The 24,363-nt window shown below is 43.0% G+C and overlaps 1 protein-coding gene across 1 annotated transcript in view; it reads left to right on the top strand.

Moving 5' to 3' along the window:
- CCM2L (CCM2 like scaffold protein) overlaps window positions 1-17,691 on the top strand; it is a 96,470-nt gene extending 78,779 nt beyond the window's left edge. The window contains exons 8-9 of the mRNA XM_033914603.1: window positions 13,298-13,436; window positions 17,204-17,691. Coding sequence (XP_033770494.1) covers window positions 13,298-13,436; window positions 17,204-17,466 — 402 coding nt within the window. The 3' untranslated portion in view covers window positions 17,467-17,691. The remainder of the gene's footprint in view (window positions 1-13,297; window positions 13,437-17,203) is intronic.
- The last annotated feature ends 6,672 nt before the right edge of the window (window positions 17,692-24,363 follow it).

Here is a 24,363-nt window from a genome sequence, read left to right as displayed (position 1 = left end):
AGGAACCATCGACAAAGATGGAGGAGACATCAGGGAAAGGGGTGGAGGACAAGTCAGGACGAGGGGAAGTGTCCTGCTGGATAAGAGAGACACAGGAATGGTCAGGGGGAGGGAATCTTGTTCACCTTTGAGGCCCAAGAGACCATTTAAAAGAAGGGCGGGGCCGAAGTTGGGGCAGAATATCTGATGGAGAGATTGGGATTAGAAAGGAGGATGACCTCATAACCACTAAGGTGCTGGGTGGACATGTGCTGGGTGTGGATGTTGCAAAGGAGGGTTTGGACATCGTGAGGTATGGAGGTAGTGGGATGACCAAGGGTCAGAGGAGTGGCCATTTCTACCACCATAGCATATGTAGCCAGGGCTCTCAAACAGGCAGGCATGCCTTGTACTTGGACAGGAGTGACCTTAGAAAAGAAAGCAACAGGGTATATTTTACCGCCCTGATCTTGTGCCAGGACTCCCGCCATGGTTTTACAATTGTCTCGAGCAAAGAGATGAAACATTTGGTCATAAGCAGGAAGACCCAGGCCCGGGCTAGAAACCAAAGCACATTTCAAATGGCCTAAAGCATCCAACATCTCTTTAGTCCATCTGATAAGATCAGTCATTTCAGGATCCAGGGCCTGTCTCAAAATCTGGTCATAGAAGGAACAATCAGAATCCATTGGTGGCAATAACCAATCATACCAAGAAAAGTGAGCATGTCCTTCTTGGTAGCTGGGTGGGGCAGACCCAGAACAGCAGCAATGCAAGAAGTACTAATTTTCCTCTGACCGTGAGACAGGACAAAACCCAGGTATTCCACCTCAGATTTACACCATTGCAGTTTCTTTCGTGACACCTTGTGACCACACACAGACAACCATTGTAAAAGGTCCAAACTATCGGCCTGACTGGTCTCCTGAGTTATGGAATATAGAAGGAGGTCGTCCACATACTGGATGAGGACAGAACCATGAGGGGCTTCCCATGGCTGAAGAGTAGCCTGAAGGACAATGGAGAACACCACAGGGGAGTCAACATAGCCCTGGGGCATTCTACACCAAGTATACTGCTGTTGCTGGAAAGTGAAGGCAAAAATTGCCTGAGTAGCTGCATCAACAGGGATGGAAAAGAAGGCATTCTTAAGGTCAATGACAGAAAAAGTGGTGGCTGCAGGTGGAATGGAAGAGAGCAGGGATGAAACATCAGGGACAATGGGTGCAATGGGGACTACTAAAGTATTGACAGCCCTAAGGTCCTGGACAAAATGGGGGGTGCCATTGGCTTTGATGACAGGGTTGATGGGCATATTGTAGGACGAGATGGTAGATTTAATGATGCCGGAGGAAAGGAAGGAAGCAATCAACGGGGTCATGGCCCTCTCCTCTTCCCGAGAGAGTGGGTATTGCTTGATAAACACGGGGAGGAGGGATTTCATGGAAGCACGATAAGGAGTACATGAAATAGAGCCTACATCAGTGTCATCAGAAGCCCAAACTGGGGAGACTGAGGGGAGGGGCAAAGGAATATCCAGACAAGTGGAGAAATAGAATGTAGACGGAGGACGAATGGGAATGACGGGAGAAAGGACATGCAAGCCTCCCGCATCATCTGTAGTGAGTTGAATGAGGAGAGGGAAGAAAAGATCTCAACCAAGAAGGCTAACAGGGCAGTGAGGAATTATGAGAAGAGTGCTGAAATAGAGTGGGGCTGGGTGAGCTACAGACAGGGGTATCATACGATAAGATTTAGTCAAAACCCCATTAATTCCCATAGAAGGTTCAGCATTCATGCGCGGACCCCGATAGTAGTCCTCACTGATGGTGCTACAGGTGGCACCGGAGTCTACAAGGAAAGGCACTGGACTCCCCTGGACAAGAAGAGATATCAGGGGGGAATCCTTGGCGGAGGCAGAGACCAAAGTGAATATGGGGGTGTAAACCTCCAGGCCCCTTCATTGGGAAAGTGGGGTGTGTGCAAAGAGATGGGGAAGCAAGGAGCTGACAGTTGTGGCCCCCAGGCGGGTGGCGGGTGAGGCGACTGACCCTAGTAATGCAGGGTTCCCCAGGGTTTAGAGATCTCAAAGCAACCCGTGGCTTCTTTTTCCATTAATTTATTCTGAAAATCAGAACGGGAATTTGTAAGGAAGGGCGGAGGTTAGAAAGAAAGGTTTGAATGAGTAGTGAATCCATATTTGCATGTGCACTGAGACCTGCCTCTTGGGTCCAGGTTTCGTTAAACTTCTTCCAGAAATCCACAACAGTTTCACTGGGTTTCTGTTTACAAGCTACTGCAGTAGAAAGGGAGGTCCTAGACTTAAAACAGCTATTGAGCTCTGTTTGCAATTCATTCCACATTACAGTATTTCCTGCCTCAGTGTAAGGTGGAACTCCATTCTACACCAAGTATACTGCTGTTGCTGGAAAGTGAAGGCAAAAATTGGCTGAGTAGCTGCAGCTGCCAGTTTGCTCGGGTGGGAGTCCCACCAACGGGTGAGCTGATTAAATACTATACTAAGGTTTTAAATCTACAGGTTGGAAGAAGATAAGATTAGTAATAGTGGGTGTTATTTATTTTTTATCATTTTCATATTTACATTTCAAGTATAAACTTGTACAGATAGCAATATAGGCGCAGATCAATACATGACAAAAATAAGAAGAAACATGTTCCCCTTAATCACTCTAGTCCTCAATAAATGAGATCCAAAAGGTAGATAGCGGAATGGCAAAAAAAGAAATATAACTGAAAATTACATGACTAATCATGGTGATATCTAGTTGACATAACACCTCAATAAACTTAATTAGGGCATTTAAGTAATGACTTTATCCTTCTCCAATCGCAACATTGAAAGGAAATCAGTTAATTGGAAAGGTTCAAAAAATACATACTTTTGTGAGGAATTGTGAATCGCACATTTACAAGAATAACGTAGGAAAAAGGATGCCCCTAGTGCAAGAACCCCACCCGAGCCCACGCAGCCGAGCGCTGCCCCACCCGCATGCCGCGCACGACACGCACAACGCCGATGATTGACGCTGTGCGCATCACAAGCAACGCGCAGGAGGGATGGCACCCGGCCGCGCAGACCCAGACAGAGGTCCTCCAACCTGCGGAAGGCACCCGACGTGGAAGGCTGGCCGGAAGACGAAAGAGGAATCCCCCGAAGCAGCACTTCCTGGACTGTAAGTGTTCGCTTATTGGGGCAGTGCTCGGTTTGTGAGTTAAAAGTTTACTGAGTGTTTTGCTTGTCTTCTAAAACACTCACAAACCGGGTTACTCGCAAACCGAGGTTCCACTGTACATATTTACATATAGAGTACTTCTCGTTCAATGAGAAAGTATTGTTCCCCATCAAGCACAGGAAAATTGTAGAAATAGACAGGGAGTGGACGAAACTCCAGTGCCTTTTCAACGCCAGTGCTTTGACTCTTTCGCTCTCAGTCTGTGTGTGCAGGGTGAGCCACAGCGTGAGCTACAATAGTGGTCGCTGCAATAGGGGTGGTTGGTGGTGAGGGGTTGGTCCCAAAATCACGGGTGGAGCGGCGGAGGGGAGTAGAACAGGTGGGACACAGGGTGGGGCTCTGAATGGGGAGGTGGGGTTGAAACAGAAGATAGGGTGCGAGAGGAGGTGGATGCTAATATATCTGCAATGATAAAGAGCATTATAAGCAGTTGGAAATTGAAAAGACAATTACATAGTCAAAATATAGGCTGCTGAAAAAGAAGTATTTTAACAGAGTACTTCTCGTTCAATGAGAAAGTATTGTTCCCCATCCTCACTGTCATCTGAAGAAAGAAAAAGATAAATGCATGTAGTGTCTGAAATATATTTATTGAATGAAGAACTGTTAATGCTAAAAAAATTATTAGTCAACAGAGATATTATGACTGCAAGGGCAAGCACAGGAACATTGTGCTTAAAATGGACAGGGAGTGGAGGAAACTCCAGTGCTTTGACCCCTCGAAAAGCCAGTGCTTTGACCTCTCGCTCTCAATCAGTCATGATGGAGTACTTCTCTCTAAATGCAAAGTTACTTTTCCCCATTAAGGGGAAATGTCGTAATATACTTAAAATGGACAGCGCGTGGAGCAAACTCCAGTGTCTGTTCACCGCCAGTGCTTTGACCCCTCGCTCAGTAAGTACCTATTACATTTACATAGTAAAAAATATAGGAGTGGGAACACATATCACGCTCCACTGTGAGGTCTTTGAACCCCTTCAATATTGGTGATAATGCAGTGCATTTGGGGAGTGGGATTTTATACCTCCTGAAAAAGATTATTCTCATGCTATTACTTCAGGAGACCTGTTTATCTGTTTTATTAATGGTAATACAGCAATCACATTGTTAGGTTATGAAAGGAAAGATGATCACATAACAACTATCCTGTCATGTACATAAGAATCCCAGCCACCTCCTGGAACAGGTGTAGTATGTTGCCCACAACCATATTCAATATTTGCACCACTGTCTGAATATCCTCTGCTGTTACAGACCTGGGAAGAGGATCAGTGAGCATAGCAGCATGAGGGGATGAAGGAGGGCATTTGTGGAGAGGGATTTTATACCTCCTAAAAAAGATTATTCTCATACTATTACTTCAGGAGACCTGTTTCCCTGTTTTATTAATGGTAAGTAGTTCTAGGATTTAAAAGCAAACTAGATGCACAACTCCTTACAAGAGGCATAGAGGGATATGGGTGACTAAAATTACGCCAGGTGTACACCTGGCTGGGCCTCCTCGTGTGCGGATCGCCAGACTTGATGGACCGAAGGTCTGATCCAGCAATGGCAGTTCTTATGTTCTTATATATCGCTCCTCCTAAACTTACTTGCTCCACTTCATCACTGACGCTGAAACCGTGGATTGAAGACAAAGTTTTATTTTATTTTTCTTTCCAGCTTATGATTTATCTTTAATCTTATCTATTGTTTTGCCTTTTGTCTTTGTTTTGTTCTATTTCTATCATTTAAATTTCTCCAGAATTCTACTGTTCAACGGCTCCCCCTTCTGCTTCTATTCCTTTCTCTCCTCTCTTCTACCTTCCAAAGTATTTAGATCAATGCTGTCTTGTTAAAATGTTTATTTTATTTTTATTTTTCCTCTAACTCTACTTTTCACTTCTCTATTACCCTCCAGGTACTTTAGTTAGATTGTGAGCCTTCGGGACAGTAAGGGAATTTTCAAGTACCTTTCTTATTTCTAATCTTAATGTATATTTTCTGTAAACCGCTTAGAACCTAACGGATGTAGCGGTATATAAGAAATAAATTACATTACATTACATTACATTACATTACATACAGCAATCACATTGTGTGGGCACGAAAGGAAAGATGTTAACATATCACCTCTATACATTTCATCTAATTTATACTTAAATGATTAGGAATGATAAGTGTTCTACTCTATTCAAAAGCTCTCTAAACAAGATAAGCCGTCTAACTTGTAGCTTTACAAATTCTACCTAGTTCTGTGCTGTGCTGCTGTCTCTGGGCATGACAGCCATGTAAACTGAACACTTATGTTTGATAAGGTTTTGCATTTATCCTGTACGCAGTTGTGGCTCATTTTCAATAAAGTATATTAAAATGTCTTTTTAAAAGTATCATAGACATGATACCATATTTTTCTAATAATCGAAGAAGAGCTGGCAAGCCAAGTCCAGACATGGGAGCTGAGATGGTGGTATGCAGGCGAGTCCTGTTGCTAGAGACCAGATGGCCGAGGTACTAGTTAGTGGCGGCTTGAGTGATACTGCAACACAGGAGGCTGGAGGGGAAAGAAAACACAATTGTGAGGGATAGGAAGCAACAGTCTGGGCCCGGGACAGAGAGAGAGAGAGAGAGAGACACTCACAGGAGGATTGCAGATCAGATGAGACGGTAGGAGGCAGGCGATAGAGAATGACACGGTGAAAAAATTGGTCCCCGTCACCGCCCCGTCCCCGTCTCACCATCCCCGTCACCGCCCCGTCCCCGTCTCACCATCCCCGTCACCGCCCCGTCCCCGTCTCACCATCCTCTTCACCGCCCCGTCACCGCCACTGCAATCCCATTCACTTTTCTTTATTTACGTATAAAGGAAACATTCTTTAAAACTTTAAAACTTAGTTAAATATTAGTTAATAACTATACAAAAACAAAACACGCAGAGAAAAAATTAATTAATATAAATTCTCAAAACTGACACATTTTGATCACTAAATTTAAAATAGTTATTTTTCATACAGTTTTTCAATCACTAATCTTCCACCACCCCTGGGGCTAGCAATGCAAAAACAAACACGACATGTACTTTAAATGCTGCCGTGATTAGCATAGTGACCGCGGCTACGGCTGCAAGTCTCCCCTCCCCCCAGCGATCACGGCAGGAGGGCACCCAACCCCTCCTGTAGACCCCCCCAACGGCCCTCCCGACAATCGCAGCAGAAGGGTACCCAACCCCTCCTGCTGGACACCCCCCCCAACGAACCCTCCCACCCCGGAACCCCCTTAGTCTTACTTTCCAAGTTGGACCGGACAGCTCCTCACACGTATGGCCAGCAGGCTTGCCTCCGTCCAAATGAGGCGGGCCCGCCCCTACCCTGCCCAACCCACAGGATCCTAGGGCCTGATTGATCTAGGCACCTAAAGCCACTCCCGCTATAGGAGGGGCCTTAGGTGCTTGGGCCAATCAGGCCCTAGGATCCTGTGGGTTAGGCAGGGGAGGGGAGGGGCGGGCCCGACTCATTTGGACGGAGGCAGGCCTGCTGGCCAGACGAGCGAGGAGCTGTCCGGTCCAACTTGGAAAGTAAGACTAAGGGTGGTGTTTCGGGATGGCGGGGTTTGTTGGGGGAGGGACCGGCAGGAGGGGTTGGGCACCCTCCTATTGGTGATATAGGGGGCCGTTGGGGGTGCCGGCAGGAGGGGTTGGGCACCCTCCTACCAGTGAGGGCGATCGTCGGGGTGGGGGGGGGGGTTCTATTGGCAGGAAGGGTTGATCTGACAAATGAGGAGCACGGTGAAAACACAGGTAAATTGCGGTTCCTAGAGGGGGGGACATTGGCCTGCGGGGACAAATCTATTCACCGTTTTTGCGGTCGGTGAAAGGATTTGTCCCCGCGTCTGCGGCGATTTGCTAATGAGGTCACCATAACCCGCAGCCAAACCGCAGCCACGCAGCGGTTCGCTGCGGGGATCGCTCCCCGTGTCATTCTCTAGCAGGCGAGTCCTGATGCTGGAGACTTGATTCTTGAAGTAATAGTCATTGCAGTAGCAACACAGGAGACTGGAAGGGAAAGAAAACACAGTTGTGAGGGATAGGAAGCAACAGTCTGGGCCCGGGACAGAGAGAGAGAGAGACACACACACACTCACAGGAGGATTGCAGATCTGATGATACGGTAGGAGGCAGGCGAGTCCTGATGCTGGAGACTTGATTCTTCAGGTAGTAGTCATTGCAGCAGCAACACAGGAGGCTGGAGGGGAAAGAAAACACAGTTGTGAGGGATAGGAAGCAACAGTCTGGGCCCGGGACAGAGAGATAGCGAGAGAGAGAGAGCCACTCACAGGAGGATAGCAGATCCGTTGAGACGGTAGGAGGCAGGGGAGTCCTGATGCTGGAGACTTGATGACTTTATGTGAGAAGGGGTCGGTAAGTGGGGAACGGATATGGAGGGGGTGGAAGTGTGGAGGGGGGTGGATGAAGAGAGGAGGGAGTGTGGAAGGGGAAGGAAGAAGGGGTGGGACTTGTTTATTTAAATTTTTTGTTTTTTTTCAAGGAGGGGTAAGGACAGGAGGGGGAGAGAGTGTGGAAGTTTCAAGTTTATTAAAATTTTTGTTTGACCGCTTAATCTAATTTCTAAGCAGTTTACATAGTAAAATTACATAAAAACAAGTTAAACAATTACGTTGAAACTTATAATAAAAAAAGGAAAATGAGTGACTTACACTGACATACAACTACAAGAGGGCAGATGGGGAAGAACTACAATAAGTATAGGATAGGCAAAACAGTATAGGATAGGTAATAAATTGTCAAGAAAGATTAAAATTTGATTATAAGCTTAGCCCTTAAAAGGGCATTTTAGCAAAAAGCGTCTCGGAATAAAAATGTCTTTAGTTCTATTTTAAATTGTTTTATATCCGATTCGTTACGAAGATATATAGGCAATACATTCCAGAGAGAAGGGGCAGTAACTGCAAAGTTATTGGTGCGTAAAGTATTTATTGATTTTAATGATAGTATAACTAAAAGATTTTGAGAAGTTGAGCGGAGGGATTTTGACGTAACATACGGGATTAAAAGGCTATTAATAAAATCAGGTTGGTTATTCATTCTGGTTGTAAATGTTAAAAGTAAAATTTTATAATTAATCCTGTGTTCGATTGGCATCCAATGAGCGTTGATTAAGAGAGGGGAGACGTGATCATATTTCTTTGCCCCGCTAATGATCTTAATAGCGGTATTTTGGATGATCTGTAGTCGTCTTATCTCCTTTTTTGTAATACCCTTATAAAGGGCATTACAATAATCTAGACACGCAATTACCAATGAGTGGATTAAAGTTTTCAGTGCGGCAGGTTCCAGTAACTTAGAAAGGGAACGAATCATTCTCAATCGATAGAAACACTTCTGGATGACTGCGCTGATATGAGAATGATACGAAAATTTACTATAAAGGGTAACGCCCAAAAGCTTTAAAGTTGGAACAATTTTAATAGGGAAAGATTCAAATTTCAATGGAGCCTGAAGTGTTGTACCTTCTTTTAACGGAAAAATCATTAATTTAGATTTATTAATGTTCAGTGAAAGTTTGTTAACATCCAACCAAGATTTAATTTTTTCTAATTTGTGATTAATGAGAGCTGATTCTTCCTTATTATTTAAATCAATAGGATGAAGAAGTTGAACGTCGTCCGCGTATGCGAATGTAGTGAAACCGATAGATTGTGAAACCGCCAGGAGAGGTGCTAAAAAAATGTTAAAAAGTAAAGGAGAAAGTATAGAGCCTTGTGGGATTCCATATTTACATGGGAAGGATTCAGATGAGGTATTATTGAGGACTACTTTAGAAGATCTATCTTTAAAGTAGGATGTGAACCATTTCAAGACCTGGTCTGAGATACCGATTTCCCGAAGCCTTGTTAAAAGTAAGCAGTGGTCGATGGTGTCGAATGCTGAGGAAAGGTCCAAAGAGAAGAGTAGAACAGATTTATGATGGTCGAGATGGTAGAGTATTTTGGTGGTAAGTCCTAACAGGGAGTATTCTGTTGAATGACAGTGACGAAAGCCGGTCTTGATTAGGGTGTAGAACGTTGGTTTTCTCAACGAAATCCGAAAGTTGGAAAACGATTTTTTCTGTGAGTTTGGCCATAAATGGTATATTTGCTATGGGGCGATAATTGGAAAGATCTAGCATACTAACAGATTTATCTTTAATAATCGGGTGGATAATTGATTGTTTCCAGATTTTGGGTAGGGATCTGGAGGATAGCCTTGAATTGACTAACTCTTTGATATATGGACCAAAAATAGAATAAAATCGTTTTAATAAGAAAGGAGGAATTACTTCTAAGCTAGTTCCTTTTATATTAAGTGTGTTAATGCATTTTTGTATTTCCTCCAAACTAGGAAGAGTGAACATCTAGAGAAAGACAAAATGGATGATATAGTAGAGTCTGCACAGTCATCGGAAGAACGTGAAATCGCATTGTTTGGAATTTTTTCTCTTTTTTTTTAAACTTTGTTAATGAAAAATTCTGCGAGAGCTTTTGCTGAAGGGGAAGGAAGAAGGGGTGGGACTTGTTTATTTAAATTTTTTGTTTTTTTTCAAGGAGGGGTAAGGGCAGGAGGGGGAGGGAGTATGGAAGGGGGAGGGAGGAGGGGTGAGAAGAGGGTGCAGCTCCCTCGGTAACATCAGGAGACATTCACAGGGTGGGAGGGGCACCATCAAGTGTGTCCATGAAGGTCCGTAGTGCCCCTGTGATGTTACGGACCGTTGTGACCGCCTCCTGGGAGAGGTCCTGAATGGTTTCCACACCCACATTCAGGATTCCCACCACTGTATGAATGTCCTCCACTATTACTGAACTGGGCGGAGGATCAGTGTTGGTGGCAACGTGAGCCACAATAGTGGTCGCTGCAACAAGGGTAGTTGGTGGTGAGGGGTTGGTCCCACAATCTCGGGTGGAGCGGCGGAGGGTAGAACAGGTGGGACAACGGGTGGGGCTTTGAATGGGGAGGGGGTGTTGAAACATGGGATAGGGTGCGAGAAGAGGGGGATGCCAATATATCTGCATTGAAAAAGAGCATTATAAGCAGTTGGAAATTGAAGACAATTACATAATCAAAATATCAGAACACTTACCAGTCTCGACAGAGAGGTTGCTGAATCTTTCGAGAATGGGGGATGAGGGAGGGCTGAGGGAGTATTGAGGGTGGATGAGGGAGGGCTGCGGGAGGGATGTGGGAGGGCTGAGGGAGAACTGAGGATGGAAGGATGATTGCGGGGGAAAATTTCGATGGTGAACCGGGGGGTAGGGCGTGAGAAGGAGGGGGAACTGGCATTGGGAATGAAGGAGCAGGGCTATGTTTGGGGCATTTTCTTAGGGGGGATCATGGATGAGGGTGGTCTAGGGCATCGGTGGGGGGAAGTGGGACGGGATTGGGCGGAGGTGGAAGGGGGTTGGGAAGTGGGACGGGACTGGGCGGAGGTGGAAGGGTGTTGGGAAGTGGGGCGTCTGCGGGGGATAATGAAGGGGCGGTCAGGGATAGGGGCAGTGGCAGCATCTTCCTCCTCCTCACTGTCATCTGAAGACATAAATGAATGTAGTATCAGAAGTATATGAAGAACGGTTAATGCTTACAACAAATTATTAGTCAACAGAGATATTATGACTTCACACCTTACACCCCACCTTTAGGTTACGGTAACATACCTGGAGTATTATCCAAATTCTGGCGCACTGAACAAACCCAGGCAGGATGGTAGAGCCTGAGTTCTCGCGCTTTTTTTTTTTTTCAAATCCTCCACCTATTATATAATGGACAAAAATGAGTGAGGCATGATATATATGGGTTATATTAAACATTATATTAAGGCAAGGGTAGGTAACTCCGGTCCGCGAGAGCCGTATTCCAGTCGGGTTGTCAGGATTTCCCCAATGAATATGCATTGAAAGTAGTGTATGCAAATCGATCTCGCGCATATTCATTTGGGAAATGCTGAAAACCCGACTGGAATATGGCTCTTGCGGACCGGAGTTGCCTATCCCTGTAATTAACTCAAAGAACTAAAACATGTAGGGACACAATTATGAATTGTGCAATTTTCCAGCGGATGGATGATGATGCAGTGCGCGATTTCATGGAATGCGGATGAAATATGCATACATATTATTGGCTTCCGCGCAACAAACATGCATATTATAAATAATTATGAACTGCGCAATTTTCCAGCGGATGGATGATACAGTGCGCGATTTCATGGAACGCAGACGAAATAGGCTTCTGCGCAACAAACATGCATATTATAAATATATATAAACCACGCATGTATTTAATAAGTACTTACTGAGCACGGTGTCAAGGCACTGGCATTGAACAGGCGCATGAGTTTTCTCCACACCCTGTCCATTTCTCCTATGTTCCGCCGTTTCCCCTTAATGGGGAACAGAGGCTTTGCATTGAGAGAGAAGTCCATACTAGGGCTCCGTGGATGATGTCAACCACATGTGAGAATATCTGCCTGCTGTCCATGGATAACACTTGTTATGGTAAATAACTGTACTTTTCATACTAGGGCACACAAAAACAGCAAACCAACCAACTATTCAACTATCCACTCTCTTTCACACAACAAAAATCCACCTCCCCACTTTCCAACTCAGCAACAACACAAATGGATCAAAACAAACAAGTCATGGCTTGACTACTGCTAGATATTTTTATTTCCTGCCCTAGACATCGCCTAGCTATCAGTACATGAAGATGTACCATACCATACATTTTCTTCTATACCGCAGTTTTCCACTATGATTCACTGCAGTTTACAACAGATTTAAGATCAGGACATGTACATTGGATGTAGAATTGGGGGAATCAAAGGGTTACAAGAAGATTTAAGGACTGGACATGAGGAAAGAGCAAGGCACACCTCAGACATGTCCTCTGGAATGTCCACCCTCTGGAATGCTGCCGCCATCTTGTTAGGAGTTCCAGCACCCTTCCTTCCCCTGTATCTCGTTAAAATCTTCACCAGCGCAAGCAACGACTCTAGCCTGCTGCTTGTGCCTGCTTGGCTCCCTCTGAAATCACTTCTGGGTCTCGGAGCAGCTGGCCAAAGAAGCTGCTTGTCCTGGCACAAATTTAAAGAGGTACAGGGATGGGAAGGGAGGGCATGGAAGAAGTGTGGAGGTTGGAATGGAAGGAGCGGGGGGCACCACTGCTTCAGGTGCCTCCTATCCTTGCTATACCACTGATGCCCATTCAGAAAATGTCCTGTTTGAGATGCCAAGCACACTTTGATGTTTTCTGTTTGGGTGTTCCAAACAGCAATTCAGACATTTTTGGCAGATGGACATTTTTGAGGCATTTTGAGATATCTATCTACATTGAAAATTAGCAGAGTATTTCATTTAATAGTAGATGATGGCAGAGTATTTAATAGTAGTATGTAGTATGCAGTAGTATTTGATAGTAGTAATAGATGATTAGCAAAGTATTTAATTTAATAGTAGATGATGGCAGATAAAGACCTGAATAGTGCATCCAGTCTGCCCAAAAATTCCACTGATTAAAAATTCATGCTTAAATTGAATCATCTTTCTTCTTTGCTGTTACTGGGTGCTAGACCATAGAAGTCTGCCCGGAACTACCGGAGTTACTGTCAAAGCTCAATATCTTGGATTCCATCTGCTGGAGTTGCCATCAAAGCTTACTCCAGCCTATCCAAACCATTACATCATTTGTGGTAATACAGACGGTAAGAGTCCAAACCAGCTCCTCATGTTCTAAATTACTGGAGTTCCCATCAAAGTCCCCCCCTCCCCAGCCAATCATAAACTGAATTGCCATCTACTAGTTTCCTAGAAAAACTGCAAGCAGTAAGTGAAATATGTAATAGAACCCATTGTGAATCTGGATAGGTTTGTAGAAGGAGTCTGGAAATGTTTCTTAACTGAGGGATCCAAAGCGTGTTTGGGTGAAATTTGATTGTATGATCTCCAGCTATGTGGCTATGAACTGTTTAATATTTATCTCTGGTGTGTAGCTGCTATAATACTTGATCTTTCTTTGCCTGCAATCAATATTTCTACAGCTAAGAAGCAAGCTGAATGCTCAGGAGATTCAACAGTTTGCCCTGCTGCTTCGAGAGTACCGGCTAGGAGTATCAGTTCAAGAATATTGCAAGGATCTATTGCAGCTCTATGGTGACAAGAGAAAATTCCTTTTTATAGGTAAATTATCTGTTTTTGTATTGAGACACTACATTTTAATTTTTGTTCTTGCCCGTGAATTGTCTTCATTCTTTAGCTGTGTTGATACCAGCGGTCTCAAACTTGCGGTCCAAGGGCTGCATGCGGCCCTCCAGGTCTTATGCAGCCTGTGGTCTGTACGCGATCTCGCATACTGGGCATACTGACTTGAAACTTCCTGTTGTCGTCACGTATGCCAGGGGTACTGAATCTACCAAGGAGCATACGCTGAAAACAAACAACAAGGGCCACATTACCGGGAACAAATGGAACTACTGACCTCCAGGGCAGTCCGAAGAGACTGATGGAGAAATGACGGGCGAGATTAAACATGAATGCAAGGGAGGCAACACAATTATCATGGGTGATTTCAATTATCCGGGGATAGATTGGACCTAGGCAACTCCAGCTGCAATAAGGCGGAGCTACAAACAGAAAATCAGATTTCACCCATTCATGTGAATGGAAAAAATGTAAAAAGCTGCCATTCTCACTGTAATTCAAAAACAGCTTGACCGATTTGGACGAAACTTGGTATGCAGATCCCTCACTACCTGGGGTGATATGTTCTGCGGGTCTCGCGGCCCACCTGCACACGTGGGCGGAGCTACAAACAGAAAATCTGATTTCACCCATTCATGTCAATGGAAAATATGTAAAAAGCTGCCATTCTCACTGTAATTCAAAAACGGCTTCACCGATTTGAACGAAACTTGGTATGCTGATCCCTCACTACCTGGGTTATGTTCTGGGGGTCTCGCGGCCCACAACTCTATGTTGCTTGCTCAAGGGTGGGTTCACCCAAGAATTTATATGTTCTTGCTCCAGGAGGTGAAACTAAAATTGTTGTTTATAATCACGTTTTGCGTTAGTTGTATTGTATTCATTTTGTCAAATATTTCACATTATTATTTGAATATTGTACTTTTTATTAAGCTGTAAAAAAATACTTTCATTCACCACTATAAAGTATCTTTATTTGAATCCATTTACAGTGTTATTGCTATAATTAAATACCCATGCAACGCCGGGGCATCAGCTACCCTGTTTCCCCGATGGTAAGACACTGTCTTATTTTTTTTGGAAGGCCAAAATATGCTCTAGGGCTTATTTTCGGGGGGATGCCTTATTTACATTTTTTTCTAAAAAGGGGGGGGCTGTCTTATTTGACGGCTGAAGAATCGGTCGGCCGAAAAATCGTACCGTGTATGGCCAGCTTTATCCATCCTACCATATATTGTACCATTTAATGTCCCCAATGTTCTCCATCAGGGAAACACAGTAAAGAGATTATTCTGTAGTGCAGCATCAGAGGGGACTTGACAATGTGAAACCATTGTTTATATACCGTATGCATTTTAAACAGGCTTTATATACAGTAAGTGGTATTGCTCACAGCAAAAGAAACCTGTCTGTGTGTCTCACTTTTGGATGTTCTGGCCGTGAACAAACTCCTGCAGTCTCCGTTAGGGAGGGATGAGGGAAGCTGCCTGTGTTTCCTGGCGCGGAGTCACGTGCGCGCGCTGCAGTCCTGTCGCTTCCTCCTCTTCACTTCATGACGAGGCGCGGCACGCAGCCATGGAGGCAAATACGGTAGACGGAGGGACCACACGGAGTCACCCACCGTACCACCCGATTCGGGTAAGCGCAGGTATCGGTGGGTGGCTTATTTGCGGGGGGGTGCCTTATTTTACATTTTTTTCTAAAAAGGGGGGGCTGTCTTATTTGATGGCCCTGCCTTATCATCGGGGAAACAGGGTAGTTTGGTATAAAGAGATGCTGGCCTACATCCTGTTCTACTGATACATCTTTTGTTCTCCATTGAATAGGTGCATTTAACACTTTCTGAAGGTTGATGGCTCAGTCCTTTCTTTTGTGCTCTACTGAATGAGGCATTTAACAGAGACCACATCAGATATTCACTTTTAAATCCATCAAATTAATATATTTTAACTCCAAGCAGAATTATAAAAATATTTTAACTCCAAGCAGAATTATAGAGCAAAATCATGTTTATTTTATGTCCCTCAGAATTAATAATTTCTTGGGTCAGGCAATAATTCCAGCAAACTTAAATAATTTACCTCCAATAAAACTAAATATATCTTGCTACATATTTTAATTCCAAGCAGAATTATAAAATCATTTAATGCTACAGTATGAGACCATGTAATAATTTCAGAAAGCATTGTATATGACTTACCTGCAACCCCTCCAGCCGATAGGCCTCCCAACCCCACCTCCCAACAATCACTGGCAGGAGGGTGCCCAACCCCTCCTGCCTGTAGGCCCCCCACCCCCACTAACAGCCCCCCGGACCCCCCACTAACCTTAAAAAGTTGGCCAGATGGGTCTTCTCACCATCTCCCTCCTGCCGGCAATTGTTGGGGTGGGGGGCCTTCCGGCAGGAGGGATTGGACACCCTCCTGCCAGCAATCATCAGTGGTGGGTGGGGGGGTCTGCCTAGTTCATTCAGGGTGGGGGAGACTGGTGGCCACAGTCATGGCTGCTATATTAATCACAGCAGGGAGATCCCTTGCTGCAATAAGTGTAGCGGCCGCGTCTATTTACAATGTAGGCCAGCATTTTGTTGGCCTACATTGTAAGCATCTCCCGCTCTACTAGGGAGATACATAGGGCTGCCTAGGTTCACCTAAGGCCTTAGGCAAGCTTATGCGGGATTGTGGGCCATTCAATATAGGCGGCCTGCCTGGGAAGCATTTTTTTAAAAAAACGTGCATCCCAATTGGCTGATTAGACAGCTGTAGGATATCTATAGCTGCCTACAATCGGGACACAGTTTACAGAATCCGGGCCTCAATGTCTGAGTTGCAAATAAGAAAAAATATCTAAACTACACCAACCATAATCAGTATGTAACTGATTGATCATAGGTAATGTACCTTCATCAGTTAGAATTTGATATAAAAAAAATAAGATTCTCTCTTATTTTTTTCAAAAAAACTGCCACAATCATACCAGGTAGAAAAGAGCCATTACCATTAACAGGCAACAAAGGTGTAATTTGAGATTTTAATTTCATCTAAATGCAAACCTGTCACCAAGTGGATCTCAGAGGTGCAAGTAGAAAATAATAAGGATTTCCCAGAACAGCAGCCTCCACTCCATGAATATGAAAAAGGTAGCTAAAATGATAAGGTTTCCATAATTGAAGCTCTACTTGAGTCAGAGAGGAATCAATCATGAATATGTCTCATATGACATGATTCTACAAATCTTCTCAAAGACAACAAGCCAAGACCACCCCTATCAATTGGTAGAGTCATCTTACATAAGGGAACATGAGATTGTTTTCCTTGCCAAAGAAATCCTCTAAGCATTTTATCTAATTGTGATTTTATTTTTATAATGTTATATTTAATTTATCTTTCCTTTTGACAATGGAGTTTTTTTCCTTTTCAGTTTGTTTTTAAATTTATAAATCACTCTGCTGTTATTGTGAAGGGCGGTCTATGAGTACTAATAAACATAAACATTATTTAGTTTACTGATATTTTTATTTGCAACCTTTCACTCAGGTTACATAGCTATTATTGCCGCAAGCGAGGGTTCTGTATGGTCCTTATCATGGCCCTAAATACCCTGCTCTCATGCACCCAAGTCATATTTTGGTTTATCTCTGAGTCATGTAATTGACAGCCCTTTAAATAATTACTATATATTGTCATAATTGTCACATTGTTCTATTAATTTGACTGTTTTATAGCTATACATTTATGTTCCTTTAGGTATGAGACCTTTCATTCCTGATCAGGACATTGGCTACTTTGAGAGCTTTCTGGAAAGCATTGGCATCCGGGAATGTGGAATCCTGACGGATAGTTTTGGGAGGATAAAAAGAAGCATGAGCAATACATCTGCCTCTGCTGTGCGCAGCTATGACAGTTGGTCTCTCCACTCTGAATCAGAATCCTTCAGCAAGATAATTACCGACATTACACATGACATTGAGGCACTAGCTCATGAGGAGGAAGAGGATAACTATTTGTGAATGAGCTACAATTCATGTATCATAATCAATAATGAATGGGTTCTGCTCTTGTCATTGGTAATAACTTAGGTTTTTATCCAAGTCTAGAAAACGGTGTCACCTCCACAAGAGCTTAACTCTGATGTGCTGCTAGAGAATGAAAACACGTGACAGGCTTGAACTGCATTGAATTCATTTGACTATAAATTGGTTTTTGCTTCATTATTAAACAAAATGTTCAATCAATTCAGAGTCTGGCTGGTGAAACCAAGATTACAGAATTAGGGGTAGGACCGGATTAATGGATAGGCCCAGTAGGTACGTGCCTAGGGACCGAAATTGTCAGGGGTCCCGCTGAAGGAGGGCAAACAGATGACTCACCTTGCCAATTTTTTTTTTTTTTTTTTTCAAATGGCAATGGCCCCTGATCTAACACTTTCTGAACAAACTTCCACTATACCAAGGGCTTCAAGCCCTTCTTTTTCCTGCCAGGAAGTCCTGCCCTCTATGACAAATGATCGGCATCATTGAAAAGGATTTAGGTCCCAATTCCTGCCCCATACTTTCTCTGTCTCTGTCATTTGGAAGTCAGGTGCACCCGGGGACATATCTTAAAGACCAGAAATCATCTTACAAAAACATGTCCAATTTTATTATGAGCTTTACATCTCTTTTATATCATTCTACATGAATCAGTGTTGTCAGCATGTGACATAAACACAAACCATATATGGACACAGGTCACATGAAACTTTAAAGAAATCAGCATTTTTTCTATCTCAAGACTGGAGTCCAAAAGGTCAGAAGAGCCTTGGCCAGCAAAGCCTTTTCTGTTTGCAAATACGGCTTATAAAAACAATTGAAGTCACTCACAACAAGATAACACATATCTTATCAAACATAAATGTCCTTGTACTATTTTTCAGCAAGAGAAGGCAAACAGAGTCTGGATTTACAGCTTCAAACACATTCCATGGAAAACTACAAGACGTGTCCCTTCAATCCCCTCTTACGTCATGAAAATGACGTCATAAATGCACAGCATGAGCTTGGAGGGAGAGATACTCTAGATATGGGTTTTAGGAGCTGTAATACGAATAACACAGTACATGAGCAGTCAAGACAAGAGTGCAGATAATAATAGAGATTGTAACAATAAAAAGGTCTTTTACCCAACCCTGCAGTCAACTAAAGTGCTGATCCCAAGAATTAGATAAACCAGAGTTACATTTGAGCTCAGCAAAGAGGTCTGCTAATTTCTGAATGGCCATAGTAGGACCTATATCGTCAGAAATAAAAGTACAACAGCATAAAGTACTGGGAAGAATTTTACAGAATTCTTAGCTAGAATCATATCTAGGGCCATACGATTTTGAAAACCATCTGAGAAGTGGAGCCTAATTGATCAGCAATACCTTGCAAGGCGTCCCTAGAGTAGTTCACAAAGCTTTGCTGATTATAATAAATTTAATTAATCCGATCAACATTCTTATTAATAGTAACAAAGGGAATAAGGAACTCAAACCCAGCCTTAACCTGAGCTCAGGCCTTAAATTCATCTGGGACCCCTCTTGGGACCCCTATAGCATCTATGTATACATGCGATCAGATTTAAATCGAGACAGAAAAGAGGAAAAACCATGTGAATAGGAATCATGCCTTTCAGAAAGAATATGCAGGAGCATGGTAACCTTAGCTAAAGTGCACTGGCCTATCCACTGGCTGGGTAGCTTAACAGGGAGCCAAAAGTCTCCATAGAGCCAGTAAATATCACCTAGGGTGAAAATCTGATGCTGCAACAATGGGGCATACCTATGAGCCAAGACAGAACAATAACCTGGGGGTAAATTACCTACAAAACTACCCTGTGTCAGATTAGAAACATGACATGTGTAATTACCCTTATAGATGGTAACGGAAATATCAAGCTTTTGCTGTCCAGGCAGCAAAAGGTATTTAGAACACCACAGTGCACAAAGGGGATAGGTAAAATTAGAGGAGGTAGATAGATCCCGTAAGAAAAACTGATGGGTCGGATAGCTAGACCCACCCTTAAACCACATGTCCATAATGTACATACCTTCATCAGTAGGTCTAGGGTTGTCAATAGTAAGAGAAAGCTTAATAATTTGTGCAGGAACACTTTTCCTATAACAGTTTCCAACCTTATGAAGGGTCATACAAGTAAGCATTGATTTACCATTTTGGTCCACTTTTTCAGAGTACTTTCTGGTTTATAAGCCCAGTCAGTATCAATATTCTACCCTACCGCTCCCCAAAATGCACACTTATCCCCCCAACGTGAGTCAGTAACACACACATATATATATATATATATATGTCTTTAGTTTTAGGAATCTCTGAGGACCAATGACACAGCCTTGGGATATCAATTGATGAACAGTCCACAATGTCACAATACTCAAAAGAGAAGGTGGCAACTTGCACACTGCTGGAATTATATCAATCATACTGTCTGTCTTTCTGGATTCCAATTGAAGGACAGCCTTTGCGAGGGAGTAGTCCAGCTTGACGTTGTGTTCGCAAAGAGGTGCCGGGGGTGCTGTTTACAGCAGGAGTGTCATTTACAGATGGGTATGGGCAGAAAGTGTCGTGGACCCAAAACACATCATCCCTGTATACCCAGTTAGAAATGATCCATACAGGGAGAAAAACTAGCAACAGCGTTGCCAGTAAGAGAATGATAAAGTTGGTATGCAATGAGATCATCATGTTGTTCCACTGGAGGAAGTGAAATCTGCGCAGGGAAGACTTGCTTCTGGGGTTTTAGGTTAACCCTCTTCAAGCGACTTGCGTGGATCCAAACAGGAAACTCCTCAGTGAGTGCAGCGAGCCTGGTCACAGCGATCACAGTAGTGGGAAGGCCAAAGGGGAAATCCGTCTGCTTCCGATCCTTGGAAAGCTTCTGGACAATCACCAGGCTGGAAAAAATGGGTAGGAATCTGTGGAGAGAAAGGAGAAGTGCAAGACACGTTTCTTTGAACAAGCCCTAATATTTCAATGAGCTTTTGGACGTATTCCTCCTGTATCAAGGGAAGATCACTACTCTCAATTATTGAGGGTTTGTCTACCCATGGGGCGGGGAAAGGTCATCCCGTGAGAATCTCAAAGGGAGAGCAGCCAGATGTCTGTGCATACAGAAAGGGATACTTGAAAAGAGATGCTTGAAAAGCATTCCAAATATCATTCAGCAGCTGTACTCCAATGTGATCCAAATAAGAGATAGAAAGCAAGAGAGAAACCATGTTGCCTGTACTGAATGTGGCAACATGTGACAATACCAGTACATTTACTTGATATAGGTATGGCAAAAGAGAGACAATACTCAGTTACTTAAGGTTCTTAATTGAACAATCCAAAAAGATATGTTTTTGTGTGCTTCATATAACTATTATGGCACTTCAGAGAGACCATACTGATGTACTGAATGTATTCAGAAATGTATACTGAATGGATCATATGTAGGGAACACCACGAAATAAACGCTGTATAAAGTAAAGCTTTTTCTTAAACATATAACCCCTAACTAAACTTCATTCAGAATATGAAAGCTAAAAGTAAAAGAACATTGCGCAGTTAGACTAGTAAGAAGTGGAAAAAGAGCTCTAGAAATGGCCAATGTTATGTATCCTGGGGTACCCACTAAACTAAAACAAATAGACATGACACAGACAAAACATAAAGTTTTAAGCATGAAGCCATTACTCCATCTGTCAAGTGTGCAGGGCTGAATTTAACTCTGCAAATAAACACATTGATATAAAAAACCGAAACTACAAATAATGTATATCATAACCATCTCATATTTGGAAAAAGGCATAAAGCTAATGTCTCTTTGGAGCGTCTCTATCTCTGCAGTGATAAAGAGGACCCTTGGAAAACATTAGAAATATCTGTGCCAAAACTGATCTGGGATGGCTATGTATACATCTGAATTACTGCTAAGAAAAAGAAAAAACATTTTAAATTAGCAACATCCTAATTTCAGCTAAAACAATAGAATGGAATTGTGTTTTCCAATTTGTTTTCAATTCACAAACATGCCAGCTGTAATTATCGAGCTATATATATCTATATCAAGGAGCAAAAGGTCAAGAATGAAAATATCACTAGCAAGAAGTTAAAATGTCGAGCGAGCACTACGATAACCAATACCATGATATTGGGCAATGAATAAGGGAGAGCTAGCAGCTGGTATCCAGGGTTTCCCCTGTTTGCACCAAAGTCCGTCCAAAAGGGCGGCTTTGGGCACCTGCCAAACGCCAGGCATCAAGTTCAGAGGGGGGAGGTAACAAAGGACTGAAACTGTGAAAAAAAAAGAGAGGAAGAGAATCCTGTTCACCCTTGAGACCCAGGAACCCATTTAAAAGAAGGGCTTGGACATCGTGAAAAGTGTGAAGGGTAATGGGATGACCAAGGGTCAGAGGAGTAACCATCTCTACTACCATAGCACATGCAGCCAGGGAACTTGAACAGGAGTGACTATAAAAAAAAGGCAACAGAGCGTAACTTACCGCCATGTTCTCCCTTCATGATGTTACAATGGTCCCAAACAAAGAGATAAAACATATGGGCATAAACAGGAAGACCCAAACCTGGGCTAGGAACCAAAGCAGATCTCAAATGTCCAACATTTCATGAGTCCATCTGATAAGAGCAGTCATTTCAGAAACTAGGGTCTGTCTCAGAATCTGGTCATAGAAGGAACAAGCAGAAATCCATTGGCGGCAGTGACCAATCATATCAAGAAAAATAAGCATGTCTTTCTTGGTAGCTGGGCGGGGCAGACCCAGAACAGCAGCAATGTGGAAAGTGCAGATTGTCCTCTGACCATGAGACAGGACAAAACCCAGGTATTTCACTTCAGATTTACACCAGTGCAGTTTATTTCGTGACACCTTGTGACCACACACAGACAACCATTGTAAAAGGTGCAAACTATCAGCCTGACAGGTCTCCTGAATTATGGAACACAAAAAGAGGTACAGAATGAGGACAGGACCATGAGGGACAGTGCATGACTGTAGAATAGCCCGGAGGACAATGAAGAACACCACAGGGGGGTCAACATAGCCCTGGGGCATTCCACACCAGGTATACTGTTGCTTAAAGGTGAAGGCAAAAAGGGGCTGAAAAGCCTCACCATCAGGGACTAAAAAAAACATTCTTTAGGACAATGACAGAAAAAAAAAAACATTGGCTGCCGGTGGAATGGAGGAGAGGAAGAAACTTCTCAAAGAAGCACTATAGGGGGTACATGAAATACAACACTGTCAGTGGAAGCCCAAAACCGGGAAGTCTGGGGGGAGGGGCAAAAGCATTCATGCACGGACCCTGATAATGAAAGCAAAGAACAGCGTCTGGCAGTCAAAGTGCATTTGTACATTATAGAATTCAGACTGTCAAAATAGAAAAAAATGAGGTTTACAGTCAGAAAGAGAAAACCAGAATCGCATTCCTTAAGGTCAGTAACTAGATATCCAAATAAGCACAGAGAAAATTCACAACTGGCTAATCTTCTAAAAACAAAACAAAATTTTGCCAGCACAGAACACAAAGGAAGCAGCCGTAGAAGAAACGCACAGAATAAAGCAGGATCAAACTATTGTATGTTCAAAAGAGAGACAAGAAACAATTCTTGTGTACAAACTACAAGGGAAAGATCTTAGACTGATTCAAACAGCGCTTGCAATGCATTCCACATAACAGCATGTCCTACCTCAGTGTTAAACATATAAACAGTGCAAACGTATACGGGAAAGGATTGGTGACACAGAGAGATGTGAGCTGAAGGAAGAATGTCATACACACACAGCCGTACAAGTCTCATCTGTCTAGGAGGGGGAGAATCCTAAGTGCCATTATGACTCATTACAAAAACAATATAGCAATGCAAAAATATTTGCTTATCTTACCTTATAAGCGAGGTACAGTAATAAGAGACAATAAAATCTTATACTCCAATTTTTAACCTCACAAATGACAGAGTGGGCAGGGGGGTTCTATAAATAATTTCATTCTTCCCGAAAGAATGGCAGCTGCTTATATTCACGAGGGGCGCTTACCGAAAGTACCCTGAGATTTTTCCCAAAAAATTCCATAATAGAACCCAAAGCTTGAACTTAAAATAAAGGGTGGGTACAGGTCACCAATACCCGTGAGTATTAAAGAACAGAAAAAATTCAGAAATACTCACAAAATATTGGTGATATCATCTGCCCATCCCGGACGAGCCCCCAACTGAAAAGGATTTAGGTCCCAATTCCTGCCCCATACTTTCTCTGTCTCTGTCATTTGGAAGTCAGGTGCACCCGGGGACATATCTTAAAGACCAGAAATCATCTTACAAAAACATGTCCAATTTTATTATGAGCTTTACATCTCTTTTATATCATTCTACATGAATCAGTGTTGTCAGCATGTGTCAGCATGTGACGTAAACACAAACCATATATGGACACAGGTCACATGAAACTTTAAAGAAATCAGCATTTTTTCTATCTCAAGACTGGAGTCCAAAAGGTCAGAAGAGCCTTGGCCAGCAAAGCCTCTTCTGTTTGCAAATACGGCTTATAAAAACAATTGAAGTCACTCACAACAAGATAACACATATCTTATCAAACTTAAATGTCCTCTAGGAACCTATTCAAACCTTCTCTGAAGCCCTGTAACGTGCTCCTGCCTATCACAGCCTCCAGGAGCGCATTCCATATATCCACCACCCTCTGGATGGGTTCATGGAGTTGAAAATAAACCAATTAATCTCAGGGAAAATACAGCCATATAAAAATCAAACAACAAAAACAGTTACAACATACTGTAAATATGTTTTGCAGGTTTCCACATTCATCCACTCAAAAAAATATATCAGAGTAGAAAATAAATCATAAATGCACA

Source organism: Geotrypetes seraphini, chromosome 11 (genome assembly GCF_902459505.1).
Source record: "Geotrypetes seraphini chromosome 11, aGeoSer1.1, whole genome shotgun sequence".
Lineage (NCBI taxonomy): Eukaryota > Metazoa > Chordata > Amphibia > Gymnophiona > Dermophiidae > Geotrypetes > Geotrypetes seraphini.
Note: the sequence above shows the minus strand (reverse complement) of the source record. Positions and strands in the feature narration are given on the sequence as shown.